The 13,464-nt window shown below is 38.2% G+C and overlaps 2 protein-coding genes across 2 annotated transcripts; one reads left to right on the forward strand and one right to left on the reverse strand.

Annotated features, from left to right (window-relative positions):
• Positions 1–9,740: 9,740 nt before the first annotated feature.
• On the forward strand, positions 9,741–10,180 carry LOC142519235 (uncharacterized). The gene has a single exon (XM_075622182.1). The coding sequence runs from the start codon at positions 9,896–9,898 to the stop codon at positions 10,088–10,090; it is 195 nt and encodes a 64-aa protein (XP_075478297.1). The 5' UTR covers positions 9,741–9,895; the 3' UTR covers positions 10,091–10,180.
• Positions 10,181–10,736: 556 nt separating this feature from the next.
• LOC142519234 (BTB/POZ domain-containing protein At1g55760-like) lies at positions 10,737–12,616 on the reverse strand. Its single transcript, XM_075622181.1, has 4 exons — positions 12,136–12,616; positions 11,896–12,041; positions 11,692–11,813; positions 10,737–11,489 (listed from the first exon to the last, which is right to left on the reverse strand). The coding sequence occupies exons 1-4, from the start codon at positions 12,252–12,254 to the stop codon at positions 10,884–10,886; spliced, it is 993 nt and encodes a 330-aa protein (XP_075478296.1). The 5' UTR covers positions 12,255–12,616; the 3' UTR covers positions 10,737–10,883.
• Between the last annotated feature and the right edge of the window lie 848 nt (positions 12,617–13,464).

Genomic DNA, 13,464 nt, shown 5'->3' on the forward strand with positions numbered 1-13,464 from the left:
CAGAATATAAATCCATATCAAGAATAAATCATATTCTAAACATGTACCATCATCAGGAACATAAGTTAATATGTACCATATTCAGGAACATAATCAACATGAATCAATAAAACTGTCAATTAGACTCATGACTTCACATTTAAGACTAGACTCAATCCTAGTCTAGGGATCCCGGTTTTCAGATGTGGGTATTCCCATATCGACCAACAGTAATAGAAAAGACTCCAGTTCTATTCACGTCGATAGGGTATCGATGACCAGTAATAGAAGAAGCTCGGATTCTATCCACATCGGTATAGTATCGATCACCAGTAATAGAAGAAACTCCGATTCTATCCACATCGATATAATATCGATCATCAGTAATAGAAGAAGTTATAATTCTATCCACATCGATACGGTACCGATCACCAGTAATAGAAGAAGCTACAATTCTATTCACATCGATAGCCAAACATCCGGTGACAGACTTTGGCACTATCGCCAATACACTATCTTGTGACATTGTGCAATGTGCCCGTGGCGATCCCACCACTATCAGGCACTTCTGTCACAAGATTACTCGTCTAATACATGCTGTCTATAAATCAAGAGAACAAGTACATCAATCAAATCCATACAATAAGGTAAAGTATGTGATTTAGGGAAACTCGAGCCAAACATCACTCGAGTTGTGCAATCCCAACTCAACATTAATTTATACATTTATCTTCTCGGTCCGACGAAGATGAAGTATTGAAGTCAACTCTGTCCATACCCAAATCTGATAATGACAATCGAATAGATACAATATCAGTATATAACTAAGTTCAAAACCTGTTCTGATTAATACTCAAATCAAAACATAATCTGATCAATGCCCATCGACATATGATATCACAATACCATCTCAATCAATACCGAATCTGATCAATATCAATCAACTGATGTTTCGACGGCATAACAATACAGTCTCGATAACCCCGTCAATTCCAACACCACAGATATAATACCAGAACTCATAATCAATATCGGTGCAATTAACAACACCAATCTGATATCGAATCTCAGTTAATCAATTCTAAAAATCATAATAATTACATAACCAGTCCGTTTCTTAATCTGACTTCGATTCTATGATGTCTAACATGTCAAGAACATCATATATGAATTCCATTCAATTCTGGCAATAACATATTTTCAAATCGTATCTAAACGTAACAAAACTTACATCCAGTTGTAGCCTATGTTGATAGGAACACAGTACTGAAGTCGGATTACAATTCAGACGGGCGGATCTTTCACAAAAGACGTAAGGATTTTTGGCAAACTTCTTCGACCCTTTTCTCGTTTCTTCTTGTCAAATTTACGTTTGTATGTATATATATATATATATACATAACTCGTGCATGATAGAAATGTGGCATGTTCTTGTTCTGCATGACTCGCGCATATGCGCGCCCGAAATCCGCGCATATGCGTCGGAAGCACTGTCCGGCTCCTGGACTACTCGCGCATATGCGCGCACTGACCTCGCGCATATGCGCGAGACCTACTGTCTCCGCATATATCCTGCACATCGCCTCGCGCATATGCGCGACTCATCTCCGCGCATATGCGCGAGACTCTCTGGAGTTACTCGTATAGGCTTCGCAACTACTGGCGCCTATGCGCGCCTCAATCCGACGCATATGCGCCAAAGCTTCTATTCCAAAACGTTGGCTTCTGGACTGCTCGCGCATATGCACGCACCCAAGTCGCGCATATGCGCGAGACCTACTGTCTCGGCGTTTCGATACTCGCGCATATGCGCGCCCATCTCGGCGCAGATGCGCCCAAGGTTCTGGACATTCCGCGCATGTTCGCACTTACACGCCGCGCATGTGCGCGAAGGCACACCCTCGCACATGTGTTTCGCGTCTGTTCTCGTCTTTCTCGGTCCGCTCCATTCCGTCTATAATCACTCCAATTAATCAAGAAATCATCCCAGATTAATATCAAATTACGGTAAATCTACCCAAATCATTTCCGATTACTGTAATCAAATTCTCGGGCCTTACATTTCTCACCCTCTAAGATATGATTTCGTCCTCGAAATCACAGGCAATCAAATCAGATAAAGAAGAAATGTATACTAGAGGTTACTTCAGAAAATTCATTCTATCAAACCATTCTGATAAAATTACTTGCAAATACTGGCTATACAACATCAGTATATACCAATCAACAGCTCATACCAAATCCATATTATCAGCTGTTATCAAATCTGTTTATCCCAGTCAAGGATTTACTCAATCTTCGGCTTCAAATACCAATCGTCACCATCCGACGTCGGCATATTAAGTTGGTTCATTCGAAGCTGGTGTTCATTCTTTTCTGAATCAGCTTCATTTTCTTTATAAGATTTCTGCTTTTATTAACTTCAATCTCAGATATCACCGTAATATCATTCCCATTCAGAGGAAATCCGCAGTACTCACTGTACAATACCTCGACTAGAGCTATCTTGATACTCATCTAATAGTTATTATTGTGCAATAATTCATAAAGTGACAAGACATCAGGTAACTAGTGCTAAAATCCAGCACTACGGTTCCTGGATATCCTCCAGTATCTAGATAGTTCGCTCCGACTATCTGTCAATCTATAATCCATAGAATAAAAATCATGCTATACATTCTGCCAAAAGTACAAAATCAACCAAAAATCACGGTATGATATAATTAACTCTGGCATTCAATACCATCTGACCCCTTTTCTGACATACCTCTCAGTCGTCTTGTCATATCTGTACGTCATCCTGTACAATATATATATGCCGATTTGAACAATCGTTCAATCATAACCATATCCTGGTACGTTCTTGGCACGATTTCGGTAAGTCTATCACCAGATCCATAGAATTATACTCCTATTTCTGTTCAGGAATCAATAATCTGTATAACTAATCTCCTGGTTTCTATCTTCTTGTCTTCATCTGTCATCGAATTAGACATTTCAATACAAATTCTGACATAACTGATTTCGTTTGTTTACATCAAAACTGTCCGTTCGTATTATCACACATTTCTTGTTACTAGAATAATACGGAATCTACTACTTTGTGCCTCTGACAATACTTGTCATTTCAAATTCGAAATATTTGGCACAAACAAATTAGCTAATTATATAAAATAAAGCATTACCTACCTGATATTCTGATTGACACACTGTTCTGACTATCGAAATCAAGTTCTGAACAATCGGATCACTGTCTCAATTGTGCTACAATCAATCAGTATACTATCTTCCGATATCACAGACTCTGAATACAATCTGTTGCAATCTGGATTCATAGCCGAACAATTCTATATACAACAATCTCGGTTCCCAGAATATTCAATACAGATTTCAACTGTTCGATTCAATCAATCATACGCTGCGAATATATCAAAATATCATAGATAAAACGAGCATAAGGTCATCAGAACACTTCGGAACACAGGATTTATCAACCCATACACAGAACTGAAGTATTTCCCAGAGAAATACATAATCACATGTAACTCTAACTCTCAGGCAGTAAATCTTCTAACTGATATTTCAATTCTTTCAATTCCATCAAGATCATTCTGTACATAAGTCTAAAATGAAATCCATACCTGATATCAAATCAAGGCTGAAGTCGCTCTCCCTGATATAAGACAAACCCTGAATTTCATCTGGAACGACTATAGCAACTCTCCTGCCACTGACAAATCATTTCCAGATAGGCTCAACTTCAGTAATCAACTGAATACATAAATGAATTACTCCATTCTTTTCGATAATCATCGAATCATACATAACACGGATATCAAGGAATTCAAAATCGAGAATCCTTACCGTATATCATTCATTCATCGGCCATTTTAGGTCCGAATCTTACCATTTCCTGGCAAGAATCTATAATAGTTCTGTACTTGTTAGCATATTAATATCAATGATGTAGTCAAAATCAGAAAACACAAGTACAATACAATCTAATTCAATCTCATTCTCTTTTTACTGCAGTACACAATATATCACAGAATTCACTGATATCAATTCCTTTCCCCAAAAGGTACAAGGATCAATACTACAGTAATACAGACCCAGCAGGCACAATATATATCAATACAACTCCGTCACAGATAATCGTAGGGAATGCATTAGTATATATCAATACATATGCAATATAATCATAAAAGATTATTACCTGCCACTATATCATCACGTGTGTCCTGGGTCTGTTCCTCGATCACTACCACCAGATGATTCTGCTCCCTGAAATCTTCGGGAACCTTTCTGTGGACAGACTCTAGCAAAGTGTCCTTGCTGTTTACATATATTACACCTACCAGTCACTCCCTGGCATTGCTCCGCGGAATGTCTCCCTCCGCAAGTCCTGCAATAAACTCCAGTATAACTCGGCTAGAACCACTGGAGCTAGATGAACCACTCGGTCCGCTTCCTAACTTCTTAAACTGTTTCTTTCGAGCTTTCAGCAAATCTTGCTTTCCACTCGTGCTGCCGCGATCAAATCGGAGAGGGGATTGCTGTGTCTGAGGTTGCATCGCACACACCCTTCCTAATTGTCTAATCAGACTCGCCTCCGCTCTCTTCGCTCTACTCAAGGCATCAGCAAAATGGTAAGGTCGCTGCATATTCATCAATGCAACTATCTCCGAGTTCAATCCTCTGATGAACTGATCCGCTACAGCTTCATTATTCCCAGCTACATGAGGAGCAAAACGCAGTAGAGTAGAGAATTTAGCAACATACTCTTCAATATTCAGTTGACCTTGCCTCAAATTCTCAAATTCTGCTTTCTTATCCTCTCGATACGAAACTGGGAAAAATCTTCGATAAAATTCAGTTCTGAATATTTCCCACGAAATCACTGTACCTCTCTGTTCTAACATTCTTTTACTTGTAATCCACCAACTCCTGACGGCTTCTCGTAACTGGTTAGGCACCATTTTAATTCTCTGTTCATCTGTACAATCAAGTAACTCAAACAGTATTTCTATGTCATCAAACCAGTTCTCACAGTCTTCAGACGTTTCGATACCACTCAGAATCGGCGGCTGAAATAACTGAAACTCCTTCAACTTTATTTCCATCTGAGTTTCTGACACATCTTTCAGATCAGTCGAAGTACTACCTCGTTCTGGAACTCTTCTAGGAGGAATATCTTATAATCACATATGTTAGTAGTAACAGGAGACAATTCCGTCTCAATCCCAATCCTGATCAGCTTACCTCTGATCAAGAATTGGTTCTGATCCAGTTTCAAATAATACATATTACCAAATCAACTCAGATATTCAGGTAACATGTAGCTTAATATACAGTAAAAACATACTGAAATCTTAGCATAAACAATGTAATTTCAACATTATATTCAATCATATGCTATGTAACTTCAAGCAATAACACATAACATCATGCTAGCACACACCATGTAATTCAACATTATAATCAATCACACGCTAGCAATTACATGCAAGGAAAGAAAACTCATTCTACCCCGCTCACTCTTCTCTATCTCAATCTCAAGAACCTACAGTTCTAGAACCTACTGTTCTGGAACCTAATGCTCTGATACCACATGTTGTGGGGACCCGGACGCTAATTCATTCCTTAATCGTCTTTATAAATAATTCAACCAATTATAATAAACATGGTCTAAATTTTTTTTTTAAAAATACAAAGCGGAAACGTAATGTAATTCAATTCAAATTACATATTAAACATAATTATACAAATCTTGTATTATCTACAAGAATTCAACTATGTTCAACTATATCTCAGTGCTGAATCCTAAGTTGCTTCGAAGCCCGGATCTCCACGCTATCTAGTCCAGCCTCTTTCTCTTCTTGACCCTGATCCTATCCCACCTGTTGCCATGCACACATACAAACAAGACAACAGCCGGATAACTCCGGTGAGAATTACATTCTCAGTATAAATCATGTATACATGCAATCATAAAAACAATATAAAAGCATATAACATATATGTCTAACATGTATTCAGATCAGAATATAAATCCATATCAAGAATAAATCCTATTCTAAACATGTACCATCATCAGGAACATAAGTTAATATGTACCATATTCAGGAACATAATCAACATGAATCAATATAACTGTCAATTAGACTCATGACTTCACATTTAAGACTAGACTCAATCCTAGTCTAGGGATCCCGGTTTTCAGATGTGGGTATTCCCATATCGACCAACAGTAATAGAAAAGACTCCAGTTCTATTCACGTCGATAGGGTATCGATGACCAGTAATAGAAGAAGCTCGGATTCTATCCACATCGGTATAGTATCGATCACCAGTAATAGAAGAAACTCCGATTCTATCCACATCGATATAATATCGATCATCAGTAATAGAAGAAGTTATAATTCTATCCACATCGATACGGTACCGATCACCAGTAATAGAAGAAGCTACAATTCTATTCACATCGATAGCCAAACATCCGGTGACAGACTTTGGCACTATCGCCAATACACTATCTTGTGACATTGTGCAATGTGCCCGTGGCGATCCCACCACTATCAGGCACTTCTGTCACAAGATTACTCGTCTAATACATGCTGTCTATAAATCAAGAGAACAAGTACATCAATCAAATCCATACAATAAGGTAAAGTATGTGATTTAGGGAAACTCGAGCCAAACATCACTCGAGTTGTGCAATCCCAACTCAACATTAATTTATACATTTATCTTCTCGGTCCGACGAAGATGAAGTATTGAAGTCAACTCTGTCCATACCCAAATCTGATAATGACAATCGAATAGATACAATATCAGTATATAACTAAGTTCAAAACCTGTTCTGATTAATACTCAAATCAAAACATAATCTGATCAATGCCCATCGACATATGATATCACAATACCATCTCAATCAATACCGAATCTGATCAATATCAATCAACTGATGTTTCGACGGCATAACAATACAGTCTCGATAACCCCGTCAATTCCAACACCACAGATATAATACCAGAACTCATAATCAATATCGGTGCAATTAACAACACCAATCTGATATCGAATCTCAGTTAATCAATTCCAAAAATCATAATAATTACATAACCAGTCCGTTTCTTAATCTGACTTCGATTCTATGATGTCTAACATGTCAAGAACATCATATATGAATTCCATTCAATTCTGGCAATAACATAATTTCAAATCGTATCTAAACGTAACAAAACTTACGTCCAGTTGTAGCCTGCGTTGATAGGAACACAATACTGAAGTCGGATTACAATTCAGACGGGCGGATCTTTCACAAAAGACGTAAGGATTTTTGGCAAACTTCTTCGACCCTTTTCTCGTTTCTTCTTGTCAAATTTACGTTTGTATGTATATATATATATATATATATATATACATAACTCGTGCATGATAGAAACGTGGCATGTTCTTGTTCTGCATGACTCGCGCATATGCGCGCCCAAAATCCGCGCATATGCGTCGGAAGCACTGTCCGGCTCCTGGACTACTCGCGCATATGTGCGCACTGACCTCGCGCATATGCGCGAGACCTACTGTCTCCGCATATATCCTGCACATCGCCTCGCGCATATGCGCGAGACTCTCTGGAGTTACTCGTATAGGCTTCGCAACTACTGGCGCATATGCGCGCCTCAATCCGGCGCATATGCGCCAAAGCTTCTATTCCAAAACGTTGGCTTCTGGACTGCTCGCGCATATGCACGCACCCAAGTCGCGCATATGCGCGAGACCTACTGTCTCGGCGTTTCGATACTCACGCATATGCGCGCCCATCTCGGCGCATATGCGCCCAAAGTTCATGACATTCCGCGCATGTTCGCGCTTACACGCCGCGCATGTGCGCGAAGGCACACCCTCGCACATGTGTTTCGCGTCTGTTCTCGTCTTTCTCGGTCCGCTCCATTCCGTCTATAATCACTCCAATTAATCAAGAAATCATCCCAAATTAATATCAGATTACGGTAAATCTACCCAAATCATTTCCAATTATTGTAATCAAATTCTCGGGCCTTACAATGATTGTCTCGGTTCTTCACAAGTCTTGGTCCGTTTTTAGCAGATGAAGCTGTTATTATGGACGAAATGTCAGGCCAAACATTGTGCGATCAAAAAACATAAACATTATTCCGGCCTCATAGATTTGCTAGGCATGGAAAAGTTTGTGTGAGAAGTAGGGATGTAAATGAACCAAATCGTTTGCGAGCTATTCGAAGCTCGGTTCGATAAAAAGCTCGTTTGAGTTCGTTTGTTAATCATATCAAGCCAAGCTCAAGCTCGATTTTGAGATCGAAAATTTAATCAAACCAAACTCAAGCCTAAAGATATTCGGCTCGTGAGCTCGCAAACATGTTTGATAATAGGCTCGCGAGCTCGAACTCGAACTCGAGCTCGGCTCGTTTAGGTGGCTCATAAGCTTGAGCTTGACTCATTTGTTGAGTTGACAAATAAAAATATTAGTACTAATGTCAATGGAAGGAATTGAACACAAGACAAATAAAAATATTAGTACTAATATTATTATGAACTTTGCAGGATACTTAACTAGTTGTTATTGGAGATGATTTTGTAATTCCTGTTTTTAATGGATTATTTGACGTCCTCCCTACTTTCTCACCAGAATTAGTTGAAGTATTAAATGGGTGAAATTATTTCATTGTTATTTATATGGTGATATCAGTGTATTATGAATATTCTAGATGTATTATTTTGGAATGTTCAATAATATATTGATTTATGTTTTTTTAGCTCTTATTTGTGTCGTTTTGGTTATTTATGAATGAATTTACATTTTTATGTCTGATTTAAATTTAGTTTATAGATATATTTAATTTTTAACAAGCTCGAATCAAGCTCAAACTCGAGCTCAATTCTATGCTTTACGAGCTCGAAAACGAGCCGAGCTCAAGCCAGGCTTGGCTTGTTAAACATGCTAAACGAGCTATTAATGAATCAAGATCGAGCCTGGCTTGATTAACATGCTAAACGAGCTTTTAATTAGCCGAGCTCGAGCTTTTTCCGAGCTTGGTAATTTCAACAAATCAAGCTCGAGCCTGATAATAAAAGCTCGAATCGAGTTTCTCAAACAATCTTAAACGAGTCAAGCTCAAGCCTAATACTGTTTGGTTTGGATCGTTTACGTTCCTATTGAGAAGCTTTGCTGTCAATTTGGCTAGGAGGCATAGTAATTACCCAGAATTCAAGGTGAATAAATGGAATTAAGCCGTTTATCCCTTCTCTTTTGAACCCGAAATAAAATTCAGGCTATTTTTATATCACAGCAACAAGCTTTATTGGGTTCACAACTCCATATTCAGCGTCTGCATAACCATGGGTAGGATAATGGTCGCTGGATAATGTTATCTACTAACCATTCGACGATGGACAAGTGTTGTAGTAGTCAATAATGCTGGTAATAAATGAATATTTCTTTTAAAATAACAAACATCCACGTAGAAACAAAATTACATCGAATGTTATTCTTTAACTATTTGCATGAATTAATATAGTTATTACTGAAAACGAATTATATATTACGTACAACATTTGGGATTTTTTTATTTTGTTACATGGGATCAGTGTTCCACTTTGCTGAGATCGAACACGGCTTAAAATTTTCAAAAGTTCTCCGAACGGAAAGGATGCGTGGAGTAACCGTTTCAAGAACGTGAATGAAAAACAACAAACACTCACGTTTCAGTAGAAGCACTCCTCCAATTCCACAGTACTCAACCACCCCAACAATCTCACTCCACGACTCCTTTTGATTATAAAACAAAAGCCCGTCTCACAAACAAGAAAACTGGTCCAACTCTATCTTTCGTTGTGGTAATTAGCAGAGGGGGAAGGGGGAGATTGTTTCCAAAAGATGTGCTGCGGATCAAGAGTATGCTGTTTCTGCATGTGTGTGATTCTAATGGTGATCGCCGTCGGATTTCTGTTCGGGTTTGGGGTGTTTAAACATGGATTCCGCAAGTTGAAGGATTCTGTGCATGACGTGAATGAGAGCGTCGCCTTCCGAGGACGCCCTTTACTGGGTTTTGGCGCTCCGCCGCCATTTTAGTGCTTTTGATTAATCTCAGTTGGTTCCTTTTCTTTCAACTATTTTTTTTCCATTTCTGTAATTGTTACTTGTCAGTTTGGATTTGTGTTATTTATGTCTCTAGTAGGTGGGATCGATTGCTCGTTTTAAATCAAACGAATTCTTTTGGTGGATTCAGAAGCCTGACAGTCTTAAGTTCTTTGGATAAAATGCTTTTTATAATTTGAATAGTTCTTGGTTATGTCGCAAACAATTAAGTAATCTAATCGAACATACAACTTTGTGTTTAATCTTCAATAATAAAATAAAAATTCAAAACTTTATTTTCATATTAAGTGAAGAGCATAAAAGTAGAGGCTAGGATATCTTGAATTCCCGTATTTTCACAAGGGCTCACATGGTTCAAGGTTGCTGCCGCGAATTTTCCAGAATGCTGCTGTCTCGTCTGGTATGTATTCCGACACAAACTCGCAGATGGTTAGGCAATTGTTTCTGCAAAAACGAAGGTGGTCTGGATCCAAAACATTATATTCCCCGGAGTTTGCCTCCAATCCATTCATATGGTAAGTAGGTATAAAGGCCATGTTTACATTGATTACAATGTGACAACATAATCGTCTCTCCAGCTTTAGAAACCTTTAAATTTGTTCCTTATCCGAAACCGAAATAGAGCAAGTTGTCAATCAGTTTATATTATATTTACAATTTACATTATGTATGCAAGAATGTATGTATGCACTGCCAAACGCCAATCACATCGAATCAATAAATAGCTATACAAGTAAACAAACAAATCCCATTTGAACTAAAACAATCAGAATCCTTTCCAGGCAGCAAGAACTTCAGTGAACAATTCATCAATCAATTCTCTATCAGCACACTGCATAAACACATTCAAATCATCCCCGATATCAAATATCTTACCAAACTTCACCAGATAACGTATACACCCATTCTTCAGTTTCGGCAGCTGATAAAGAGAAGCATTCTGCAGTCTTTCCAGAACATTCTTACAATCAATATCTTCAACCAAACTGTCATGGCACGTTTCTTTCAAATCCGAAACAACGTACTTATCAGCTGCTCGAAGAAGGGCTAACCTGTGGGTAAGAAATTCTTCCTTTTTTATGATCCCGTATATGTAATTCAAGAAAGCTTGGCAGGCTTCGATGGACATGTCGGAGATGTTTACGGATGAGAGTTCTTTCTCTCTGAAATTGTGGGAGAACATACTGCGGAAAACGGGAGACCTGGAGGCAAGAACTGCACGGTGAGCTTCTATAGTTTTGCCATCAGAAGCGTGGATCGTGATATCGGTGTGGATATTCTCGGACAGCATTCGGCCGAGGGAAGCGAGAGCTGTTTCATTTGGTGGTTTATGTGTAAATGTTTCGGTCCATATTGAGCAAGGTGATGTGCCCTGCTTACGTTAAGAGCGGGTGGTTTATGTGTAAATGTGGATTGTAAGATATATACGCAGACAGTTAAGCCACCCATAATGCAATGAATGTGCAAATGTTCCAATGTATAGAAACCGTACATATAATTAACCAAACTCAAGGGGTGTTTATGTCAAGCAATCTCATAAAAAACTATATCTTTAAATCATGATGATATCTTACTTCTGAAGAAGATGAAATTTTCAAGTCAAGAAACTGAACGTCAATTATGAACTTTCCGGTTAATGGAATCTCAATCGTCCATACAAAATCCTCGTTGCTCTTCACCACTTTTTCACTAACATCTGCATACGAAACAGAAGCAAAATCATCAAAATGGTGCATGAAATCATCCTCTTCGCGGATTCGATATGATTTTTACTTTACCTGGATGAACCAAACACTGGCGTTCACCCACGGAGGAGATTACTCTGATTCTGAAAGAAGCGATCGGAGGATTTTCCCTCGCAAAATTCGATATCTCAGGAAATAATTTAATGGACAGCGATCGATTCTTCTCCACAGACAAGTACCTACAACAAAAATAAATCTCGAGATCATCTGCCTCTGTTTCTTGAAATACACGAAAGACAAAGCACCGGTAGCAATATATTAAGAAGAATTTACCAATTCCATTTCCCGATCTTGAAAGGATCTGATTTTCTGTAAGTGCAAGAAGCCAAGTTCTCGATCCGCCACTGGGCAAGACGGGACGTCGTATCGACCCGGTATGCAGACTCGCTCATCCTAGAGAAAGCAAGCGCCGCCTTAATTTCATGGATACAATCAAAAATCCCTTCCAGAAACTGATCTCCGTTCTTCCCCAGCTGTTCTTTTAAGTCTCTTCTTCGTATATTGACCGGTTTGATCCGCTGCTAACGCCTACTCCCCCCGCCCTTCCTCTTATATGATCAAACGTGATTTTTGCTCTTTAAAAAGTTTTTGGGAGTAAGATTATTGCTTTCTGGAGATAACCCACTCGAGTGATTGATCATGCTTTACGCCATTGATGAACAAGAAGTTCTTCCACATCTGTTTTTCTACCAAGGCTTTTGTGCTCAGTTTACTTTTCGTTGCCTTACACGGCACTTGTGGCATATATGCAAGATTTCGATCTCAAAGGGAACAAAAACTACTTGCAATTTGTCCAACATATATTATTGGTTGATAGTTCTATTCTAATATAATGTGATGTTTTTAAAAATTTTATATGATATTCGTATTTATTATTAGAATCATTATAAATATTGATATATAAATATCAGGTATCAACGTTATGTATTTATATAAGATGTGTCCGTACGAAACATTTTATTTGAAAACAAAAAAAAAATATCGATGCTCACAAGTTGAGATGCTTGCATGAACATCTTGTACAAAAAATACACTCATAATTTTTCTTCCGATATATCATAGGATCACCCACAATACATACATACAAATTGCAGGTTATTATATTAGTTGTGATTTAAGAATTTTTATTTTAATTAAATCAAATAAACTCTTTAGATTTTTGTAATTTGTGATGCGTAATGTACTAATATACATAATCATGCATCATATCATACTCCATTAAAGAGTCGATACCCAGAGGAAAAAAAAAAGAGAACACACACGATAAAGTGGATTTCAAGTGTTTTCCAACGAAAAATATGGTGCAAGTATTCGGATTCGGGTCACAAAAATGCGGGCGCATGGGCATGGCGATGCATTTGGAATATTGATTTTGGTATTCACACGTTGGGTGGCTAAAATGTGTTTGTCTCTCAAAGTCGTCTTTCGATAGACCGGATTCATCCACCACAAATGCTGCTGCATTCACGCTTTTAAAGCTGATATTTATATGAGAGAATCTCATGATTATCTTGTTTTCAAGATCCACTTGTTACTTAGGGTAAGATGGTTGCTCATACCCTACTTCTGACAACTTGTCTGATACGCCAAACCCATGTAGTT

This window comes from Primulina tabacum, chromosome 11, assembly GCF_025594145.1.
Source record: "Primulina tabacum isolate GXHZ01 chromosome 11, ASM2559414v2, whole genome shotgun sequence".
Classification (NCBI taxonomy): domain Eukaryota; kingdom Viridiplantae; phylum Streptophyta; class Magnoliopsida; order Lamiales; family Gesneriaceae; genus Primulina; species Primulina tabacum.

Bases quoted from the DNA above. Each gene is read 5' to 3' on its own strand.
- LOC142519235 (XM_075622182.1), top strand. From the start codon at position 9,896: ATGTGCTGCGGATCAAGAGTATGCTGTTTCTGCATGTGTGTGATTCTA.
- LOC142519234 (XM_075622181.1), bottom strand. From the start codon at position 12,254: ATGAGCGAGTCTGCATACCGGGTCGATACGACGTCCCGTCTTGCCCAG. The intron at 11,814-11,895 runs GTAAAGTAAAAA...TTTCGTATGCAG, and splicing joins CCAGTGTTTGGTTCATCCAG to ATGTTAGTGAAAAAGTGGTG. The intron at 11,490-11,691 runs GTAAGATATCAT...TAACGTAAGCAG, and splicing joins AAATTTCATCTTCTTCAGAA to GGCACATCACCTTGCTCAAT.